This window comes from Bos javanicus, chromosome 1, assembly GCF_032452875.1.
Source record: "Bos javanicus breed banteng chromosome 1, ARS-OSU_banteng_1.0, whole genome shotgun sequence".
Taxonomy (NCBI): domain Eukaryota; kingdom Metazoa; phylum Chordata; class Mammalia; order Artiodactyla; family Bovidae; genus Bos; species Bos javanicus.
The window spans coordinates 116,582,036-116,606,368 of NC_083868.1; the positions used below are offsets into that span (position 1 = coordinate 116,582,036).

The 24,333-nt window shown below is 40.6% G+C and overlaps 2 protein-coding genes across 11 annotated transcripts in view; one reads left to right on the forward strand and one right to left on the reverse strand.

The window, feature by feature from the left end:
* Positions 1 to 7,535, forward strand: part of IGSF10 (immunoglobulin superfamily member 10) — a 32,327-nt gene extending 24,792 nt beyond the window's left edge. For both annotated transcript variants that reach the window (XM_061418645.1, XM_061418636.1), the window contains exon 8: positions 4,507 to 7,535. In XM_061418645.1, the coding sequence (XP_061274629.1) occupies positions 4,507 to 6,415 (1,909 nt within the window). In that variant the 3' untranslated portion in view covers positions 6,416 to 7,535. The remainder of the gene's footprint in view (positions 1 to 4,506) is intronic.
* A 1,100-nt stretch (positions 7,536 to 8,635) lies between these two features.
* MED12L (mediator complex subunit 12L) overlaps positions 8,636 to 24,333 on the reverse strand; it is a 363,490-nt gene continuing 347,792 nt past the window's right edge. For 6 of the 9 annotated variants that reach the window (XM_061418660.1, XM_061418677.1, XM_061418696.1 and 3 more), the window contains 5 exons: positions 23,136 to 23,365; positions 21,313 to 21,469; positions 18,388 to 18,501; positions 11,862 to 11,943; positions 8,636 to 10,375 (listed from right to left, as the gene is read on the reverse strand). In XM_061418660.1, coding sequence (XP_061274644.1) covers positions 10,323 to 10,375; positions 11,862 to 11,943; positions 18,388 to 18,501; positions 21,313 to 21,469; positions 23,136 to 23,365 — 636 coding nt within the window. In that variant the 3' untranslated portion in view covers positions 8,636 to 10,322. Of the gene's footprint in view, positions 10,376 to 11,861; positions 11,944 to 18,387; positions 18,502 to 21,312; positions 21,470 to 23,135; positions 23,366 to 24,333 lie in introns of those variants that run through there. The other 3 variants (XM_061418706.1, XM_061418715.1, XM_061418723.1) reach the window with 3 other exon arrangements.

Genomic DNA, 24,333 nt, shown 5'->3' on the forward strand with positions numbered 1-24,333 from the left:
GCACTTTATGAGGTTAAGGCTTCACAAAATGAAATGTATTCAGGACCTCCATCACTCTGATGGTGTCAGACAACATATATACACATACAGACTTTCTTTAATATGTTCTGATTCAGGCATATTGATTTTTATGTTTTCTGTAGTGATTAAATCTCTTGGAAAAAACAATGATTTACTAGATTATTATTTTTGCTATTTGCATGACTTCATGCAGTGATTTTTCATAATATGACAGAAAAGATGGGCTGAACATTTCCATTGAATGTTTATTAATAGAAACTATCCATGCAAGTAAAATTATACATGAGTTTATGTGTAAAATATATTTTTTTTTCTAGTGTCTAAGTTGGTAATGGATATAGTTAAGGAATTTTACTTGTGATCTTTAATACCAAAGTAAATGTTAATTTTCAAATAAGTCATCAAAATTACCTAATTTTACACTCATTCCAAGTATAAACAGCACCAGTAGTTTCTAAGGAACTAATTCAAGCTTATCTTCAGCTAAAGGAGTCATGGTTATGAGTTTGAGCTGATGTTAATAAGAATCTTGAAGGGACAAGAAAAACTCTTCACATGCCTCTGTCAGTCATTATCAGGCTCCTGTAAACCAGGCCCAAGATGATGTTCTTGGAAAACAAGTGATAGCTTTGCATGACTCAGGAATGGGTACTGGCTAAACTTTAGGGATATTTAACACAACAACAAGAATATAGACCATATCTATAATTAATCATTGCAGAGATACCTTTGATAAGCGTGAGTACAGAGTTTTATAATATGTTCATCAAATTAAACTTATAATCTCAAAAAAACTACTTAAATTTTAAATTGAAATTTAGATTTAAAATTTTTAAATGCAAAGTTATGAAATGTAAACTTCACAAGATACATGTTTATGCTTGTCATCTACTGTACATATACCCGCTTGTGGCATCAAATATATTCAACAGTTTACCAGTTTTTATATTTAATTATATCAGCATGTCTGTTTATTAATCACCCTGCAGCACATGGGGGTGCTTCTAGAAACTGCTCATTATTCTGTGTAATCATTAACACAGTTTCACTATCCATGAAGAAACCAATGCAAGAATAGAAGGCATCACACCTGTGATGGGAATTACAAATAAAGTTCAAATTTTAGGTTGTAAAGACAATGTCCAAAATATTTACTAGACATTAAGTCGGTTTTTAAGAATGGAAGAGGTATGAAAAAATATAAGGGAATGTCTTAAAAAGTTAATCCAAAGGAATGTCTAATGACACATTAGCATCTCAGAATAAATCTCGACATAAACAGTCCAACAAATCCTCTGGAGTTTAATAGCAAAGAAATCAGGTAGGTTGTTTGTATTTCACTTTGGGAAAGCACTTATGGAACAAAGAAAGATTGTTCACAATGTGGAAAAGCCAATAGAAGGTATAAGATCACAGATGCTATCACAGGCCGACCAGAGGTACCAGCATTCTTTTATAAAGAACTAAACAGCTTGTCTGCTAACTGGACACTTTTAGTGATTATTCTGCAATTAACCCATTCAAAGAATACTTTTTAGTTAGGTGCTTAAGATGTCACCAGAAATAAAAAGGGCACTTCTGCTGTTAAATAGAGTCCTTGCTGTTCCCATTTCTTGGTTCTAGAAGTCTGAATTTAAGATTCTAAAAATGAAAATTTTCATCATAGCTAAACACACACACAAGTCTACTCCACCATGACCGAAATAAGCAAAACCTTTTACTTTGTCAAAGCCTAGTTGTCAGCTGAACTAAGAAAGCCTTTTCTGAAATTTTTTTAACTGTCTCAGACTTAGAGCACTATAGGTCTACCTCCACAACTTTCAATAGGACTTACCTGACCTACGTTTCAGACAGAATTCTGTTTCCTCTGCTTCGGATCTTTGCTTCTCAAGGAGTTTGTTACAAGAACAGAACATCAGGCCCCACCACAGATGGACAGAATCAGAATTTGCACTTTAAAAATATCCCCAGGTGGAGAATGAATACATATATATGTATGGCTGAGTCCCTTCGCTCAGTCTGAAACTACTACTGTTAACTGGCTATACCCCAAAACAAAATAAAAAGTTTAAAGTCTGGGGGAAAGAAATATAGTTAGGATGGTAATATATCTGTTGTATTAAAAGGATACAAAAATATCATAGAATTAAAAGTATTTTCATTAAATCAGCATGTGATCACTGAAGCATGTCATTTACTTGGACAAATAAATTCTCCCAGGCTTCTTTAAAAATATACATATCTCCAGGTGAATCACACGCACAATAAGGTCCAAGAAACACTGCTTTAAAAAGACTGCAAATGCTGCATTGTCCATTAATCTTCATAAAAGAATTCCCTTTCTTTTACTCAAGGAAAACTTCCACTTTCCAAAGTCAGTTTTCTGTTAAAAACATCAGCTTGCAAAAGGAAACACAATTCTCTTTTATATATATATATATATAACAACTTCCAGAAGTATCAGATTTCGAGGTCAGGGAAGTTCGTTTTAAGTCACTGGTTTTCAAAGGGTTGTCCGCCTGCCAATAGCACTAGCATCACCTGAGAACTTGAACCTGGTTCTCTATCAAAACACGCAGTGTGTTCTTAAAAGCCGTCCAGGTGCACACTCAAATTTGAGACTGGTGTGCAAAGTTAATTGTTCATACAGTCACCTGGGAAGCTTGTTAAACAGTGGGTTACCCAATCCGTGGCCAGATCTATTGGATCATAATCTCTAAACAGTGAACCCAGTAAATATGCATCTTGAATTAGACCCCATGTAACTTGGATGTAGGTGATGAGGAGATTGCACTGAGGACAGAGATTTACAGCAGTGCTTCTCAGACTCTGCTGCACATGAGAGTCATTTGGAGAACTGAGTCCAAGGTCACATTCCACACCGTAAGTCAGAAATTCTGGAGGTGGGACCCAGGCATCAGCACTGTTTTATACAAATAATTTTAATGTGCACCTAAGTTTGAGAAACACTGTTCTTAGCATTAGGAAAGAATGACAGCAGGTAGCGATGTAACATGGTGAAAAGGCTAAGTAACTACCTCTAAGTACTTTTTTTTTCAGCTGTATGGTGAGGAACCACCTAAAGATTAAAAAATAAATGCAAAGACCCTTGTGGTTTCCACTTTTAAGTGCATCCATAATGATGACTTTCCCTTGCTTTACATGCCAGATGAATTCTTTCCAGGCTTGAGAGAAGGAAAAAAAGAGTATCAGCAGCAGCTGTAAGTTGTCCTACAATAAATACTTTTCCTAACTAAGGTTTTTTGCTGGAAGATAAAAAATGACTTGAGGCTGCTGGACTTGTTTAGCAGTTATGCTGTGAAAGCTCATACACACTTTCATTCACCTTCTTAGCTCATGTTGCCAAAAAATTAGGAGAAACACATGTAATGAATATTTTCACCTATAGGTGTTTTTGATTGTGTTTTTAGCAGTTACTCAGCTTCCACTGGTCTTTCTTAAAAACTATTTAGTTTTATCAGGGAAATTCTGCCATCTGGTGCTTTTGTGTGATAACAGCACGCTGTGCAGTGCTTCAGAGAAAAGTGATGTTCATGCAGTTCAACATAATGCAGAGACCAAGTAACTGTACAGTTGCCTGCAGAGACAGATAAAGCTTTAGAATGCTTCTAAGGAATTTAGCCACCCCATGCAAAGAGTTGACTCATTGGAAAAGACCCTGATGCTGGGAGGGATTGGAGGCAGGAGGAGAAGGGGATGACAGAGGATGAGATGGCTGGATGGCATCACTGACTCGATGGACTTGAGTTTGGGTGAACTCCAGGAGTTGGTGATGGACAGGGAGGCCTGGCGTGCTGCGATTCATGGGGTCACAAAGAGTCGGACATGACTGAGCGACTGAACTGAACTGAATCAGTTATTTGATTAGAAAGTAAAATTTACTTTTTTTATAAAGAGAGTAAATGCCAAGGTAAAATTCCTTCAGTTCAGTTCAGTTCTGTCACTCAGTCGTGTCCGACTCTTTTCCACTCTCCACTTTCACTTTCATCAGGCGGCTTTTTAGTTCCTCTTCACTTTCTGCCGTAAGGGTGGTATCATCTGCCTATCTGAGGTTATTGATATTTCTCCCAGAAATCTTGATTCCAACTTGTGCTTCTAATACTCTTTAAAAGGGAAAACCTGGTCTCTTTTCTGAGCAAGTAGATTTGTATGAGAGTTGTTCTTTACTGACGTGTAAAGTGGTCAGGACAGTCATGGGTCTAGGAAACTGGTATTTCTAACATTCTTGTCATCATTAAAAACTTTTAAACTGAATGCAAAGGAGGTGCATTTGAAGTCCATCTAAGAAATACTACTTGTTTGCACAAAATTTATTCAGTTAACTTCATCTTTCAGAACAGCTTAAAAGACAGTAAAGAAGTCAGTACTAATTTTAATTTCACTGCAACGTTTAGTCCTGTGTCAATTAATATAACTCTCTTACCCTTGCTAATAGCTTCACACCTCAGTCTCTTCTTTCCTCAGAATGGGCAGCCGAATCCATGTCTACCCAAATGGATCCTTGTTTGTTGGTTCAGTAACAGAAAAAGATGGCGGGGACTACTTGTGTGTGGCAAGAAACAAAATGGGAGACGATCTGACCCTAATGCACGTAAGCTTAAGACGGAAACCGGCCAAAATTGACCACAAGCACCACTTTAAAAAGCAAGTGTTTCACGGGAAAGACTTTCAGGTCGACTGCAAGGCTTCTGGCTCACCCGTGCCCGAGATATCCTGGAGTCTGCCTGACGGGACAATGATAAACAGTGCCATGCAGGCCGATGACAGTGGCCACAGGACCAGGAGGCTCACCCTCTTCCACAACGGAACCTTATACTTCAACAAAGTTGGGATGGCAGAGGAAGGAAATTACACCTGCTACGCCCAGAACACCCTAGGGAAGGATGAAATGCAAGTCCACCTAACAGTCATAACAGCCGCCCCACGGATCCAGCAGAGTTACAAGACCAACATGAGAGTCACAGCAGGAGACACTGCTGTCCTTGACTGTGAGGTTGTTGGAGAACCCAAGCCAAAAATATTTTGGCTGCTGCCTTCCAATGACATGATCTCATTCTCTAAGGACAGGTATACATTCCATAACAATGGGTCTTTGTCCATCAACGAAGTGAGACTGCTCGATTCTGGGGAGTATGTATGTGTGGCCCGGAATCCCAGCGGGGACGACACCAAAGCGTACAAGCTGGATGTTGTCTCCAAGCCTCCGTTAATCAATGGTCTGTATGCAAACAAAACTGTCATTAAAGCCACAGCTGTGAGACATTCCAAAAGACACTTTGACTGCAGAGCGGAAGGGACACCGTCTCCTCAAATCATGTGGATCATGCCCGAGAATATTTTCCTCACGGCTCCATACTATGGGAGCAGAATCACCGTCCACAAAAACGGAACCCTGGAAATCAGGAATGTGAGGCTTTCAGACTCCGCCGATTTCATCTGCGTGGCTCGGAATGAAGGAGGAGAGAGTGTGCTAGTGATACAGTTAGAGGTGGTGGAAATGCTGAGACGGCCGACATTCAGAAATCCATTTAATGAAAAAATAGTTGCCCAGCTTGGAAAGTCCACAGCACTGAATTGCTCTGTTGATGGAAACCCACCACCTGAAATAATCTGGATTTTACCAAATGGCACACAGTTTCCCAGTGGACCACACAATTCTCAGTATCTAATAGCAAGTAACGGTTCTTTTATCATTTATAAAACAACACGGGATGATGCAGGAAAATATCGGTGTGGGGCAAGAAATAAAGTTGGTTACATTGAGAAATTAATTGTATTAGAAATTGGCCGAAAGCCAGTGATTCTAACTTATGAACCAGGGACAGTTTACAGTTTCAGTGGAGACACTGTATTGCTGCCCTGTGTCTCTTTTGGAAGCCCTAAGCCACATGTCAAATGGACTTTGCCAAGTGGTTACGTAATAGATAGGCCTCAAATTAATGGAAACTACATACTGCATGAAAATGGCACCTTAGTCATCAAAGAAGCAACAGCTTATGACAGAGGAAACTACATCTGTAAGGCTCAAAATAGTATTGGTCACGCACTGATTACTGTTCCAGTAATGGTGGTAGCCTACCCTCCCCGGATTACAAATCGCCTACCCAGGAGCGTCCTCACAAGGACAGGTGTGGCCGTTCAGCTCCACTGCAAGGCCCTGGGAATCCCCAAGCCAGAAATCACATGGGAGATGCCTGACCACTCCCTGTTCTCAGCGGCAAACAAAGGGAGGACACGGAGAATTCGGCCTTTTTACCCACAAGGTACCCTGGTCATTCGGAATCCGCAAACCTCGGATTCTGGGATATACAAATGCACAGCAAAGAATTCACTTGGAAGCGATTATGCAACAACTTACATTCGAGTAATCTAACAGAACATAAAACTGCCTGAACAAAGTCAACATCTGGACAGAATTTAGTTTTTGGAAGAAGTTTAATCAAAGGCAGCCATAGGCATGTAAATGAATTTGAATACATTTACAATATTAAATTTATAATTGACATGCAAAAAAAAAGGACTTATAAATAAATGCATTATGAATTGATACTGATTTTTTTTAATGGATCTCAAAACAAACTTTTAACTTAAGGCACTTTTATTTTGCCAACAAATAACAATGAACAGTAAGAGGAAACTCTTGACCATAAAATAACCAATGTCTAATGTACCTGAATTCTTCATTAAAGAATGGACTTTCTTTTCTGTCACTACTGTTTGCCTAGTGTCCGCCTTCTATCAAGGTCACAAGCATGGCCCTGAGGACAAGACACAATGGAAAGGATTAAATCTGCGGTCTTGATGTAAGTTTGCCATCCTGATGTATAAATATTGCAGTTGTTTTATAAATATTTTACTAAAACCCACAGAAACTAAGCATTGTTCTATAATTCACCATTTTGTACATACTGAAAATTTTCATTGATGGGGAATACAAAAAAATGTTTTAATAACTGCATTTAAAAATAAATGCAGGCTGACTTTTCCTCTTGTAAAAAGCAACTTAACACCCACACATCAAAAATGTGAAAAGAGGGGTGATAACATCTATCCCAAATAAAGCCATTAAAAAGCTTTTAAAATACATCGACACTTCTTTATAACTTCAAAATCTAGCTCAGGCACCCCTGGTTTGGAATTGTTCATAAGGAAAATCTTCTTAGGAGGAATCACTGCTTTATGAGCATTTATTTCATAAGTGAGCATCCTTTATGTGGTAGGGATATGTTTGGGAAAATTTGGACTGATTACATATAATAAAGTGTCACTGTACTGATCATCTCTACAAAATCTTACTTTTTGTAATTCACTGAATTTATTTATATCACGTGCTTAATTCAACCTGAATTAATTTAAGGACATTATGATTAATCTTTTCTAACTCTAGAGACTAGCATTTTCCAGTGTAATTTCTCCAGCATCTATTTAAATATTTGTCTATTATTTAAGAAGAATTATAGGAGCCTTAATAAATGAAAAATGAGAAAATGCCATCAGTTTTGCTCAAGTATCTCAGCACACAAAACTGAGAACTACGTTTGCCCCTGTGTATCATTTTAGGAAGATGGGGGGTGGGGGATGCTTCACTGTGTCTTCATCACACCAAGTTTCGGCTTGCTCCACCTTAAGAGGTAACCTGTTTCCTACTTTCTCTGGTTTTGGTATCCGGTGACCACAAGTGGTCAAAGGATACTCATTCTAACAGAGATCTCATTCTATTTCCGGGCCAAGAAGGATCAATCAGAGGACAAATGGAACCCTTTTAGGGAGGGGCCTACAGTGTAAACAGGTATATGAAAGGGCTTCCTATGTCAAGCTCCATTCTATTTCAAAGTCTTTAACGGGAACTGAGGGCTCCATTTTTCCTAAGATAACTTCCTCTCTGTCTCACCAAGCAAATTATCAGGTTTTTCCGAAGGACAGAGTTATCCTTTGTGATCATTTCAAGATAAATTAATGCATATTCTAAAAAGAAAACAAAACTCACATGAGAGAGGATTAAGTGGAAGGAAATATAAGAACAGATTGAAAATTCTGGTTTCTCTCTGTATAGTACACAGGGGAAAACCGGTTCTAGGTGTTTTCCTCAACTCTCTGTAGAATCTTCAAATCATACGGCCTTACCATATCTTAGCTTTCCCACCTAAAAAATAGGAGACGACAACAAAAAGGTATGCCCCACAGCCTTCATGTGCAAAATGATTAATAAATTAATTTCACTAACTTCTGTAAAATATAAAGTGCATACAAATGCTATGCAATTATAACACTCATTCTTCAAACAGTCTTACTGCTGTTTGCAATATTGAGCTACAAATATATATGGTTCAAACTGAAAGTGGCATTTCAAACATCAGTAATTCTTGAAAAGACGAAAAATAACAATCAGGACAGAACATGACTCGTACTCACTAGGCACGACATTCACATTTCGGTTGTTTGTGCCAAGGCAGTCATTATATATTACTTTGAAGAAAAATAACTTTATGAACTCTATCACTCTGAAAAGGGGAAAAAAACAAGAAAACCAAACCTGATATACAAAACTAGCTGAAATGTCAAGATTCATCTGAAAGCAGATAGAACATGTTAATTTAGTGAAAAGAATGGTCTTTAATGTTTTGGCAAAGTCTTTCTCAGCCCGGAGTAAACATGAAATGAGTGGGCTGGAGTGAAATTGTTTCACAGTGTACAAAGCGGTTCACATGGATGCTGCCACAGCAAAGTAAGCGGACATGGATTTGAGGTCATTTGCATGAGTCAAACTTTGCAATGAGTAACTCACCTAGGAAGATATAAATTATTTAGATAATGATTTGCAAAGGAAATGATCTACTGAAGTTGTACCAGCTACATTTTAAAAAAGTAGTTCTACATGGTTTGCTCATTATAGACAAATCTATTCACAGTATGTGCGACTATATTACATGTAAATTCATATGGCAAAAGAAAATGAATTAACACAGAACATGGGAAAATATCCCCCACATGTTTTAAAATGCCCTGCAATTTTTCACATTCAAAATTTTATGCATCTAAGTCTAAAAAAATATTATATGGAATACTCTTAAGTTACACAAACTGATAATAATTTACTGTATTTTTTACTCTAATAGGAGCAAATTACCACATACTTGAACAAAGTTAAAATAGTTACTATTTCTTTATAATAAATTTGATGTATAATTTACTTTACTTGTGCTTTTTGCACCAATTTATAAATACAGTATATGCAATACACAACCAAGACAGACACCAACATTAATAATTAAATTCAAAATAGCAAATACTTACCATATAAAATAAACAGCAAATACATCTCTTATGAAAACCAGAGCCCTCTGGACTTGGGGGCCATACTCTGGAAACCATGTCAAGTTTGAGCACTGTGGAATCTCAGGCCAGCTGCGAGATTTTTTTTCCCCTCAAGTTGGCATACAGGTTCAGGAGAACCAAAACTGGACAGAGTCATTTTTGCCAAATCTGGCAAACAGTTGGATCGATTCCACTGTGGTTCATTCCGGCCTTTAGAATTTACATGCTGTACCTTCACAAAGACTCTGGTCAATGATCTTGCCATGGAAAAATTTAGTACAGCTACTCCTAACGGGTTTCCGTGTACCTCAGGGTGGCTCTCACAGAAGCCCTGGGTTAAGTTCTTGGTCTAAGAAGTTTAAGTTCTAAGCAACAATCTGTTTCAGCACCTTTTGACCACAACAAAAGCAAAGAAAAATCCTACATAAATAAGAACGCAGTTCATAAAGTGCTTATGAAATTACAAATATTTTAAATTAGAGCAATGCAAATTCATGTCCACTTCACCACCAAAGGTGACTGCAGAGTAAATGGATCACCTTCCTGCCAAGATCTGCCATGCCTTTCAAATCAGTAGTTTGGTCCAGCACAGGTTGCCAAAAAAAAAAAAAAAAAACCATCAATGATACATAAATATTTTAAATCCACCATAATTCCTTCTTTCTATAACTACGAGATTCAATAAGAGCACCAATTTTAAAACGTCTGCTACCAAACTCCTCCTGCAGTAGGCCCACACGTCTACATTTTTAAACCTACTTTTCAAGTTGAATGAAATGAAACCAAACCACACCCTTTCCTTTACTTTTTGTTTCAACACCTTTGTATGAAATGTGGCGTAAAATACAGGAAAACTTTTAAAGAAATGAAAAAACAGACATTTCCAAAGATGACTAATGCAGTAAATGTGATTTTCTATTTTTCAGTGCAAACAAAAAAGTTTGTATCTTTGTCCTCTTCCAGACTCAGAAGTGTGAAGGATGCCCGTAGGGAGTCACTCCTTGCTGTGGCTGGTTACCTAGTGAGAGAAAAAAATTCAAACAAAATTGCAGATGCAAAATGATGCTACATAGAGATGGTATGCACGTGTCACTGCTTTCAGTACCAGCCTCAGGAACAGGAGAACAGACTGGCCCGGGAGTCTAACACTAGACAGACACTTGAGTGGCCAGGTCTTAACAGCACCCTTGGATTCATTCTGCAGAGAGGCCAGCTCTACATCACAGTCCCATACCTGCCAGCAAAAGGCCTTGGGATGTGGGTAACTGGCCCATCAAAAGTCTCTATCCCTGAACCACCTAAATACTAATATTAAAAAGGACTGTTAAGTATCATAAAACATTAAAGGTTCTCAAAACTTCATAAAAGTACATCAGAGATTCTACTTTAACACTGACATTGTAATAGTTGAAAGAGAAGTAGCTTGAAGTGGGCAGTTTCCTGGAAATGGCCATAGATACATCAGAGAGAACTAGGCAAGAGTGTATGCGCGTGAGAGAGGCTGCGTGTATGAGATGCGAGCGTATGCCTATGCACATATGTCTATGCACACAGACAAAGAACCATGCACAGGTTCAAAAAAGTGACACAGGCTTAGAAACAGCTACTGCTCGCACAACTCTGGTGGGACTGTTCAAATCCAGAGGCCCCATGCAAACAGACTATGGCATAAACGGAGCCCTCTAGAGATGTGCAGTGGGCAGCTCAGCTCAGTCGCCCTTATTCAACAAAGGAGACGAGCGCCACTGCTAGTGTCAGGCAGCAGAATCTATACCGTGGTTAAAAGGTGGCTCTGGAACGAGTCACTCTGAGTTTTAGTCCCAGCTGTTGGCAGAATAACCTTGGGCAGACACGTCAGTGTCCCTGTTCTCTAGTTGTTTTCTCATGTGTAATATGGGAATAGCAATAATACCTTATCGCAGGTAAAGAATCTGCCTGCAATGTGGGAGACCAAGGTTCAGTCCCTGGGTTGGTTAGATCCCCTGGAGGAAGGCATGGCAACCCACTCTAGTATTCTTGCCTGGAGAATCTCATGGACAGAGGAGCCTGACGGTCTACAGTCCGTGGGGTCACAAAGTGTCGGATACAACTGAGTGACTAACATGAGGTGGTGTAGAAATTAAGTGAATTAACACATGTAAAGTCATAGTAACTGGGGGCCCCAAACCTGCCCTCTAACACACTTGAGGGCATCAGCCAAGATGCTCTCGGGGGCATCTAGCTTTGCAAGAAAAGAACCTATTGTTTCTTGGGGTCCCCCAGATGGAAAGAAACATTCCAAGACTCAGATGGAAGCAACAGGAAAACATCTTTGCTGAACTCAAGGAAAAGACTAAGGGCTTTTGCAGGAAAAGAAGCCTTCAAACCAAGACTGAACACAGTAGGGACAGCCAGGACTAAAGCAAACAGGAAAGCAGCGAGGAAGACTGTGGTTTTTGAGGAGCGGCCAAGCGTGTGCAGCTCCACCTCCTGGAAGCCATGTGTTTCTGAGGGAGCATACTTACTGGAAAGCTGCTTCTGGAGCTGCCGCACCAGGGCAGCCGTCTGCTGTTGCTGCTGGGTCTGCTGCAAGCCTTGCCTGGGGAACTGTCATCGGGAGAAAGGAGAGAGTCAGCACCGATCAAAGATAAGAACAGAAAGCCTGCAGCCACGCCTGGTCCACACCTGGCCTTCACCTGAAAGTGCCTGATGCATTCCAAACCCATCTCCAGGTGCGGACGTAGCCTTTACCGGAGGAGCCCTGAGGAAGGAGTCCAGCGGTGCCCAGTGGTTCACAAATCCTTGTTCCCTCACCCATCACCAGCTGACTAGTTGGTGTCACTACATTCCAAACCATTTGCAGCAGCAAACTGAAAGCTGCCTGGTGGGAGGATTGGGTCAAGTTCCACAGGCCTGGCCTTGGGTGAATGGAGACAAGAGTGTGGGTGCAGAGGCCTGGACCCCACTGGGACTGCACCTTCCTGCTGGTGGAGGAGGGGAGTTGGGTAGGGTGAGACCAGAGAGGCACCGAGGAGGACCACACTTCGAGGAGGCGCTGGCTTCCAGAGTCCTGCGTGTGCAGAATAATCCGAGGGCCTGAGTGCCCTGGTTCTAGCCATTAAGTTGATTCAAGAAATTGCAGTAGTTATTCCAAAGAGGGGGAAAAAAACCTATGTGGCGGAAGTAAAATCACCTTTGATTAACATCATTCATAGTGCTGATTTACTTTTTTCCTTAACCTTCAGATTTCAGAGTGTCACTCTAGTCTTCCTTTCTACCTCTCCCCCGCTTCTTTCAGCCGGGCCTATGACTGTCCTAACAAAGGACGCGTTCTGATGCAAGGTTATCTTAATCACGTACACATTGGAATTAATCAACTTACCTCCACAGGCCCATCCCCCACCCACCTCAGGATGGAGTGCTGGCCCACTGACCTCCTGACCTCTAAGCGGGGATGGGGTGCACCCTGGAGATGGCAGGGCAGAAGCAGAGTCAAATCTCTGGTGTGTTTTCCTTTGCTTGGGAATAATGTGTTGGGTGTTCTCCTCCATTGCTATGACATCCAACAAATGAGTTATCCAAATCCAGGTGCTTTTCTGGATTCCAGGACACCAAAGTGCGTAAACATAGTCCTTGCCTCCTGCCAGCTGTGTCCTGACACCTGTGACACCACTATCAGTGAGCAAAGGGACAAGTACCAAGGCAACACTGAGCTTAAACCTGCACTGCCGACCGACAGGCTCCACAGACACACAGGCCTTCCTCTGACTGACAGAACACAAACCTTCCTCTCTACCAGCTCTGGCAGAACAGCCTGCAGCACTGCCCAGGCCCCTTTTGAGCATGTGGACGGAACAACGCGTTCCGGATGGCAAACACAGAGAGCATCAGCAGCCGGTGGATTTCAGAGTATTTAGCAGGTATGTATTTGCAAGCTAACTAGCAACTTCCACTGAGCCTTTTTTTTTTTTTTTTAACCTGCACTAGTTTTTCTTCTCAGTGAAAAAAAGAAATCAAAAGTATTAGTGCTGTTACCACAAATCTCCCAAGAACCCCTTCCCCATACCTCCTTCCATAAGTATGACTTCTCTTTTTCCTTCAGGTTGGGGGGCGGGGGTGGGGCATGGATCCATATTCATACAAAGGAAGGCAATCTGGCTCAATTAAAAACTGGACCCAATTTTTTTCACTTGAAAAGAATAGTAATATTATCTGGCTAATTTGGAGTTCCAGAGGCATTCTAAAAAATTTCTGACTGGAACATATGAACTCCTTGAGGAAAATTATATGATAATTCCAACCTTGTCTTTGATTAAAAGTTAACGCAATTATTTAAGTATCTATTTCTGCCATTACACATATTTTTAAAAGCAAGTGTTCAACACAGTATGATATTGACATAACAGTTAATTTTAAAGGCCATTTTTCCAAAGCTTTCTGTTAGCATGCTTTCCTGGCCACCCAACTATGGCAACCTGAGTTCAAGATGAAAATTACAGAGCATGATAGTGTAAACATTATCTTCTTAAAAGCTGGAAGCAACTTTAAAGGAAAAAATCATAGCCTGCTAACAGAGTTAATTTAATCATAACAACTCATGAGCTTTAAAAGTATTTTTCAAATCAACAACCATAATACAGACCAAAGCCTGAGATGCCAAATCTAATTCTTCAGCAAGGGCACCCACTCTTTTCCAGATCTCTTCCTTCACAGAAGACAAGTGACTTAAGTAAGCAAACGACAACTCTGGATTTAATTTCTAAGCACGGGCTTTTCTCATATTTTCTTTCTTAGAGGAAAGTTCTATTTTCTGATGACACTTTCTGAAAAAGCACTGGTTCTGTTGTGAGTCCGTTTTGACTCAGGTACACTTACAGAAATGACAAGCCTGCCCACAGGGGTGTTGATGATGACTGTCCACATGACCCAGCTGCTGTTGCCAACAAGGGAACAGCCTGATAAAGAACTTGTAGTCAAAAGCAGTAAATCAAATACAAATGCACTTTGAGGTTCCCTGCATTCAATTTCCTCTTCCAAAGCTTCCCATACTTCTCCTACTCCTCTTGACCTCTGTTAGGGGTTGAATTATTTTCCCCCCAAAAGATTCACTAGCATCCTAACCATCAGTACATCAGAAAGTGACTTCAGTTGGAAACAGAGTCTTTTTTTTAAAAAAGGGAAATTTGGACACAAACACAGGAAGAACGTCATGAAAGGATGAAAGGGAAGATTGGGTGATGTGTCTGCAAGCCGAGGAATGCCCAAGATTGCCAGGAAACATTCAGAAGCTCAGAGAGAGGTGTGGCTCAGACTCTCAGGAGAAACTGGCTCCACCAACTCGATGATCTTGCACTTCTAGCCTCCAGAATGGTGAGACCATAATTTTCTGATTGTTCAAGCCACACCCGTGGTGGTATATCACTACAACAGCCCTGACAAACAAACACCACCTCACCAGGCTTCCACCACTTTCCCGGGGCCCAGACTGACATCTAACAGCCTTCAGTGATTCTACGCCATCTGGCGGCAGGAAGCAAGCCTGGCACATCACCTCTGTGCTCTGCGACCTTCGGCACCGTGCTGGCCTCCACTGCACATCTCAGTATACACATGCAGACTTGGGAATGTCACCAGACAGCAGGAGGGCAAGTCATGAGGAGGGCGGTGGCATGTTTGCACCATCCCTTCTCCCCTGAGTCTGCAGGAAGGACAGCTGTGAGTGAGTCAGAGCTGGTGTCTCTTCAACAGCCAGTTTACCACTCTGTCACTAGCAAGCAAACAAGCAGGAGAGGAAGAACACTAGCCAGTAACAAGAACTGGATCTGCTAGAGATGATTATAATAAATCTTAGAACTAATAAGAAAAGGAACTGTACCCAAAGATAAAAAGAAATACATTGTGTTAAAATTGCTGAGGCTTTGTCATGGCTCTTCTGAAAATACACAACTAGAACCTTTCTCTTATACTTCTATTTTCTTTCACTGTGAGAGGAAAGAAAAAAAAAGAGCAATGGAATATATAACAAAATATCCCCAGCATCACTAACTTGCAACTAGGAATGATCTAAATGTTCAACAGTAGGTAGGGTGGTTAAACAAGTAATAGCAGAGCAGTACAATGGACCGACTTCTTCACAGCTATTCACAATGACAAATATGCATTATATTAATAAGCTTAAGAGGATATGTAAATAAGCATGCTGTAATTAAGCATGCAAAAAAGAATTATACTAATGCAAAAGTCCAAGATCACTGGTCATCCCTATAACTTCGAATTTGGAAATTATCTGAAGTCTATCACTCTAAGTGATAAGTTTCTCAGTTCATCTTAAAACTTAGGATGTACAACACATCTGCCTTTGTACGCATAGCTGCCAACTAGATTATAATGTATTGGGCTTCCCAGGTGGCTCAGTGGTAAAGAATCTGCCTGCAATGCAGGAGACCTGAGTTCAGTTCCTGGGTTGGGAAGATCCGCTGGACGAGGGCATGGCAACCCACTCCAGTACTCTTGCTTGGAGAATCCCATGCAGAGAGGAGCCTGGCGGGCTACAGTCCATGATGTCTCAAAGAGTCAGACACAACTGAAGCTGCTAAGTAGCAGCAGCAGATTATAATGTATTGCTCTAAATATCAAAATAAAACATTGTGCTTCTCAAGGTAGCTTTTTAAAAGCTAAAAAAAAAAAAAAAAAGCCTACTGTGGATTTTACTTTCTATTTAGATTACTGTGAATGGAGGTGTTTGTTTCTCTAGAATTATTTTCCTTGGAATACACTGAAGAAGAATCATGAGCCTGACATGACTGACCCACTAAGTGGGATAGAAGTGTCTTAAGCCAGTGAGTGAAATACAACCAGCTGCATTAAAACATATCAATACTGACTTAGAACCCTGAATGTGTGATATATGTTCTCTACACACAAAAAATTATTAAACATTATGAAACTATTAGAAGAGTAGAAAGGTACTAAATTTTGCTGTATGCTGCTACTGCTGCTAAGTCACTTCAGTCGTGTCCGACTCTGTGTGACCCCATAGACATCAGCCCACCAGGCTCCTCTGTCCCTGGGATTCTCCAGGCAAGAACACTGGAGTGGGTTGCCATTTCCTTCTCCAATGCATGAAAGTGAAAAAGTGAAAGTGAAGTCGATCAGTCGCGTCAGACCCTCAGCAACCCCATGGACTGCAGCCCACCAGGCTCCTCCATATGCTTAATTCTAGTGCAATATGGGACCTGGGTCTCCTCTCAGTTCTGTATAAGTGGACCTTCTACTAACAATTATAACAAAAATAGTTTGAAGTTAATTTCCACCCCAGTCATATAATTTTAACTTTGTGATAGAATAAAAATTTTTTTTTCCAGTCAGTTCAGTCACTCAGTCATGTCTGACTCTTTGAGACCCCATGGACTGCAGCACGCCAGGTTCCCTGTCCATTGCCAGCTCCCAGAGCTTACTCAAACTCATGTCCATTGTGTCGGTGATGCCATTCAACCATCTCATCCTCTGTCGTCCCCTTCTCCTCCAGCCTTCAATCCTTCCCAGCATCAGGGTCTTTCAAATGAGTCAGTTCTTCCCATCAGGTGGTCAAAGTATTGGAGTTTCAGCTTTAGCATCAGTCTTTCCAATGAATATTCAGGACTGATTTCCTTTAGGATTGATAGACTGGATCTCCTTGCAGTCCAAGGGACTCTCAAGAGTCTTCTTCAACACCACAGTTCAAAAGCATCAATTCTTTGGTGCTCAGCTTTCTTTACAGTCCAACTCTCACATCTATACATGACTACTGGAAAAACCATAGCTTTGACTAGATGGACGTTTGTTGGTAAACTAGTGTCTCTGCTTTTTAATGTGCTGTCTAGGTTGGTCATAGCTTTTCTTCCGAGGAACAAGTGTCTTTTAATTTCATGGCTGCGGTCTATTACATTTCAAGGATTTCTTTAAAAATGAAGATCAAACTGGCCAATGCAGGGGTGTATTAAATTCCCTCAGGGTGTCCTACTTCCATCTTATGGGGGCATTATCAGCCCATCCCCACCTAACTGCACTCTATCCCACCTAATATACCAGAGCCCTGGCCACACTGTTCCTTCTTACTAAAAACTGAAAAACCACCCATCTTTCAAATTCTGTCTTGGAAAAGAATCTACATCAGTGTTTTCCAAAGTGTGAGAGACATGCAGTCATACAGCTTATCTCAGGCATGGTGCTCATTCACTCAACTCCCATGGCTGAATTACCTGCAGAGTAAGTACTTATTTTCACAGGTATTTCCAACACATGACAAGTGATGTGCCCACTACCATTGATAGCAGTGATAAAACGCTTCTTTTTAGAATATGTTCAAGGAAATAGGAAAAGAGGCAATTTAAAGAAAAACAGTAGGTAAATAATAAAGAAGGAATATGGCACTGGCAAAAGTAAAAACTATTGAGGTTTGGCACACGCTGCTTGATACTATGCATAACATTTCAGAATTTGGTTTACAAAGTCACAGAAGCAAATTATAAGATTACATGAAAAATTCACAAAATTACATGAATTCCATGAAAATTCTTGAAGCAAATGCTAACACAGGCTAAAATTGGGAGTTTCTTTTACATCAATAAAGATAATACTTTAGAAAGTACTCTCACGTTTCTTTGGGATTACTCAAAGGAAACTCAAAGCCAAGTACAGCAATATTCTAAGCATACCCATTATTAGTTATCATTTTAACACTGTTTACAAAAAATTTGGTTTCTCAATATAAACATTTAGTCCATAGAATGCAGAGGTCTGAAGAAATTTAAAGAGGAAAAATTATATGACCTAAGAACCCTAAATATTTATTTATACCTTCCATGAAAACAAATATACTGACTACAATAATAACACAATCCTTCTCTGATAAAGTTCTAGGGAGAAACTGGCAGGGTATATTTAGGTTTTTTCAGTTCTTAACAATCTTATGGGACATGAAAAAATGCAATCTGCCTTTGAAGAACCCCAGCAAAAAAAGAATAAAGAAGAAGAAACCCGCATGTTTGGTTTTGAAATGCTAGGCCTTACCAGAGGCTGCTGGGGCTGCATTGTTTGGAGACCAAGGGTCTGACTCTGGGTCTGCGAGGACCCCTGAGGCTGGGGAGGCTGCTGGGGCTGGGGGGGCTGCTGGGGCTGCTGCATCTGGAAAGAAAGAAAAATAATTACACAGCTAAAGTAGGAGGTTAATATCATTCCATGGAGAAGGAATGCCATTGCAACCCACTCCAGTATTCTTGCCTGGAGAATCCCAAGGACAGAGGAGCCTGGCAGGCTACAGTCCATGGGGTCGCAAGAGTCAGACATGACTGAGCAACTATACCACCACCACAATATCATTCCAATTTCCTCCCCAATATATCTTCTGATTATTCTGTTCTAACAAAGATGACAGGCACCTGCCTCCTCCATACTTTTCTCGCCACACATCATTCATCTTCAAGGGCAATACCCAAGTCTGCTCCTCCACACACTCTCAGACTGCTCCAACACTAAGAATCTCCTCTACTGTAGTCACAGTGATCATAGTCTAAACCACCTGACACCGTCCAGGGACATTCTTTGTACTTAACCATTTCTATTCCTTTAGTGCCATTTGCCCTTCCACACATTTGATCCCATCTTATGCTACCAGGTGAGACAAGGACTGCTCACTAGATATCTTTTCATCCCTTATGACACCCAAAGGAACTCCTGAATTTTTTTTTTTTTTTTAAAGAAGATTTAGATGTGAGAAGTTCTGGTGTAAATTACCAGCATAAAATTGTAAGCTTATGTCCATGAATGTTGGCTCAAATATATGGCTCTTGGAAAACAGCTCCAAATCACAAAAGAAATATAAACTAGACATCCATCTGGTGGGACACCACAGAGGAGCAGAAAATATTAGGAGGCAGTTTGTCTCGAACTTTAAAGTCTCCTCCACCCAAACACTTCATCCTGATGATGTTAGCATCTGACTTCTTTTTATCTTCTGCATTTTCCACTTGGTTGGCATACTCTCTCCCAAATTATCTTCTTTAGGGCAAGGTAATCAATGGCTATTGTCAGATGGCATTTTTCTCTAAGTGACAAGGGTCCGGGATTTGGAATCCGAGCTGAGGTCTGGGTGGGCCATTTCCACCATGAAAAATACAAGTTGGATCAGAAATACAGCAACTGCAATAGGAAGCTAATTCTCCATTTGGCTCTCTGTGAGCCTGTTCAGGAAAAGTCAACCCAACTTTGTAATTGTTAATCTATCTCTTTATGGAGGAAGCTAATCACCATAAAAGGAATAAATGTAAATTGGATACAGAAACAAATAATTTTTCCTAATCTCCAAGAAATGTGCTGGTAATGAAAAAATTATTAGAAGGACATTATCATGTGAATTGGGTTAAAAAGTACACGGTAACCAATAAGAAAGATTCTCAAAATTTGCAGTAAAAAATACTAGTGGAAGATAGGAAGTGGTAAATAAATACTGTAACAACTTTCCTCAATGATTTGGAAATGAGAAGTTTTAAAACAGAGGGAAATGTAAACACCAGTCATAGAAAGTTCTGAAACCTATCCTCAGAACTTGGGGAAACTGTGATTCAAGAAAATATCACCACAAGTATTAACAGTCATATTAACAATAGTATTACCAAATAAGTGCTTTACTTGTATTTGCTTATTAGATTTTCACTATACATGTAACAAGTGGGCACTATAATCATTTCCATTTTACTTATGACAAAGCTAAAGATTAGAGGGCTTCTGACCACGTTGGAGATTATATGTATGCCGTGAGTGGGGCTGGCCATCTGTAGGCCACACTCCCTGAAATCAATTACCTTTTCTAAATTTTCCACATGTTAACGGTGAAAACTGGGATGTAATTCACAGCATCTTATAATTGTGAAGCACAGTTTTGTTGAAGACTTGTGTTGGCTTCAACTGTCCACCTGATGGCACTGCCAACCAGAATTCTTGGGATCATACTGAATTCAGATCTGAAACCCATTTCAGCTAATGGTTCAAATATTTTCTTCCCACCATCAGTGTCAAGGTTGAGACATGAAAGTTCCTCTGCTGCCCTTTTCTGCATGACTGGTTTATTTCTCATTGACCTCACATGAAGACTATAACCCTTGGGTACCCCAGTTTTACTGGAGTTCCCATTCCTGGTGTTGCTTTCTTCTCCTTTCTTAGAAATACATAAAAGGACAATGCATCTTAAGTTGGATTGTTGATAAGGTTAGAGTCCACTGTATAAACTCATCAAGCAATTTCCAATCCAATAACACAGGACAAGCTTGCTGATAATAAAGACAGATGGAACTGGCAAACATAATAGCTTGCATTCCCTAAACAAGGGAGGCAGAAGTCAGAATGTGTCAAGAGGAAGAGTTCTTTACTTAGGAGACTCAAATATTTATGATGAACAAGCAAAGGGGACAACTGTCTGGATGCTACCAGAGACAAGATGAAATATCCCTTTGAAACATCCTCCTTACGTTACTCCAGCTTCACAGCCCAATCAAACTAGAGATGTTAAACAAAACATTTACAGGCATTACAGGCCCCTCTAGAAATATGATGGAAACTCTGGACAGCTCAATTAAAAAAAAAGAAAAACACACACAAGAAATTTTGAACTCAAATCACATCGTCTATAGTTAAGCAGTGACTGGGGAAACTGAGGCTTACACTATTAAGATAAAGGCATCCAGTTACCCTCCCAAACCTTTGGGAGCAGCAAAGGGATGTCTACATTAAGTACTCTCCTGCCTACTACAACCAGGTGGATGCACAGAGGAAGGAAGACCCCTGCCAAATTGGAACTAAATGACACCAATTTAGCTCCTAGTGTCAAATACACAGGATTCCTTGGAACTCGGAAATTATATAAGAACAGTCGGAAGCGTCTGTTCTTTCTTAAGGCTGCTAAGGATTCTGCCCACAAATCACTCACTCCCAGCCCCCTACCTGGAGAAGCCTCTGCTGCTGTCGAACCTGTGGCTGTCTGGGTCTCATCGGGTCCTGAGACAAGGGCACTGAGGGAAGGTTTGGATGTGCGGAAGTCAGCACCGCATCGATTCCTCCACCCACCAGAGGGCTCTGCTGAAGCGACTGATGATTCAGCCTGGTAAAGAAGAAAACTTGTTTTCAGGCCCAAGTGTGCTGTCAAAGTTTTTAATCAGTGCCGTGGGAGCCGTACATACACTCACAAAGAAACCATCATGGTCAATAATCACTTTGAACAATTCAAATGCAATAAAGGGCAGCGGTTAAGGTCTCCTAGATTCTCAGGGACACCTGGTATCCCCTGACAAAGGACAGCAAGTATACTTACTACTTACAGTGAGATTGCAACATGGATAAACTACTTTTTAAAAATGTTCTGATAGTTTCTAATAAGTGACATTAACCGAGCATTTTACCTGGAGCAGGCGCTGTGGGAAAAATTTGAAATCTGTTATTTCGCTTACTACCCCTACAGCCCTCCTTCGTGTTCAGCAGTTTCGTTAGCCCTACTTTTAAAGTGAGAAAACAGAGCTAGAGAAGTAGTTACCAAAGGTAGTAAGATAGCAAATGGCACAGGTGGGATTTAAACTCAGAACTTTGGGGCTCTGAAGTTCAATTTCTTAGGCAGTATGGTATGTTGCCACTTACTAGACAAATAAATATAATGCATGTTTTCTAAATTTATTCATGTTCCCAAATGTGCTGCCATTAACCGTGCCAATTTTCCAAACAGTGATTACTTGGAGTTGACCTGCACTCTTTGATGGTAACACACAAGAGCAAAGCTGCTGTCCATGGGAGAGCAACATTCCGACATGCTGCAGGAAACTCAATTCCCCTAGACTGATGCCATACAACAGAATATTCTACGCTGACTGCATCTGTGCTCTCCAGTAAGACAGCCACTGGCCACCGGCTACACAAGTTCTGGGTCTCAGGGCAAAAAAAGAATGCAGGGCTCTCTGATCAAAAATGAGTAAGAATTTCAAGTGAGTGACAGCAGAGCATTAATAGCGACCACACAGGCCTCTCTAAACACACAGTCCTGCCTGACTGCACAGATCACATATCTTCAAAGCTGGTCCTGTTAGCCACATGTGGTTAATGAACACTTGAAATGTTACTACTGTGACTGAGAACTGAGGAACAACATTTTTAAACTTAACTTTGATTAGTCTAAATTAAAACAGCCCACGTGGCTAGTAGCTACTCTAACAGACAGTTCAGTTATACGCTATGTCTATAACTTCCAGCTAAGCAAGAACTGAGTAAGAGACATTCATGGCCCTGTTTTGCCAGCCGTTTCTAAAGTGGAAAAGGTAAAAACTGAGATATGTAACAGAACTGTTGTGCACGCTACATACGATGAGAATTGTAATCACAGGCTTTAAGGTGCCAATCAACATATTCTAGTAAGGCACTGCTAGGGACAAGCAACAATTTTTTTATCAATTAAAAAAAGGTTTTAACAATTTAAAACCTTTTTATAAAAGAGAAGGAAAAAAAGAACACTGGAGCTAACATAGTGTTATCACTAAAAAATATTACACAAATACTAAGGGAGATGTGAGTCAAACAACAAGCCTTGAATGAAATACACAAGGTGAGGCACTGCTTCTTTTGAACTACAATCCGGATGCTGCTAAAAATGAGATGACAGAATGAAAACGATGTGGAAATATGCAAACTCATAAGAACAATTATGAAACACCATGTCCTAAGGGAAGCACAGTAAAGATCAGGATTTGAGTGGCCACCACTGTAATCATTTCCACATGCATCACCTCTGGGAGCCGGTCAGGGGATGCAGGTATGGTGACGCCTGCTGCTGAACATAGCCGCTCGGCAGCTGCTGCATCTGTCTGAGTCTTTCCATGAGCGCTGGGTTGGAGTGAGCGGCCGGATAGGTTCTGGAATTATAGGTAGGAGACAGGACCACGCTGCCAGCCTGCTGCTGAGGGGTCTGCTGCAAAGGCATCTGGGTTCCATACATTGTGTAGCCCTGGGGCATGGTCTGCAGGCAGGCACAAGGGAAGAAGTCAACGTTTCCATTTACCAGCTTTCCTATCACTAAGACACACAGGGCAAAAACAAAGCCAGGAGGAGCTCCCTGAGATGTGCTGTTCTCCAAGGCTCTTTTAACTCAAAATATGAGGAAGACTACTCTGGAGGCCAAAAGAAGAGTCATAAAATTATAGGATGAACTTGTGTACTGATTCACCAGAAAGTTCAATTACAAAACATGAATCCTCATTTGGTTAAGCAATCATTTTTAAGCTCAGATGCTTGTTTTCAGGAAAGGAAAGGCATGTTTCTGCATAGAAATAATCAGGCAAGCATGCATACCTCTAGTGCACACATGATATCAGTGTTCAACAGAGTTCAAGCATCATTAATGCTGTTTCAGAAAAGCTACACATACTCAAGGCAAATAAAAATAATGGAGTACACTTTCCTAGTATGGTATGTAACTACACTTCCTTGGGCCTAATGAATTTGCCTGTAGTAACAAACCAGTTAACAAAAAAGAAGAAAAGTCAATTAACCAGAGAATGAGGGTATCACTGAAAGTGAAAGTGTTAGTTGCTCAGTTGTGTCTGACTCTTTGTGACCCCATGGACTGCAGCCTGCCAGGCTCCTCTGTCCATGGGATTCTCCAGGCAGGAATACTGGAGTGGGTTGCCATTCCCTTCTCCAGGGGATCTTTCCAACTCAGGGATTGAACCTGGGTCTCCTGCATTGCAGGCAGATTCTTTACTGGTAGTCTGAGCCACCATGAAAGCCCAATGAGGGTGTCACTAGTGACTATTTGATACCCTTGAGTTCTGGTTGGACAGTAGCCTGTCTCAGCACTCTATAATACCATCAGGATATTCAATTTCTCCATTCAACATTATATAGTGGCTGTTTCTTCAAATCTTGACACCTGATGTAAATGAAAAGCTTTAGGTTCTGCTGGATCACCATCTATAATATACAGAA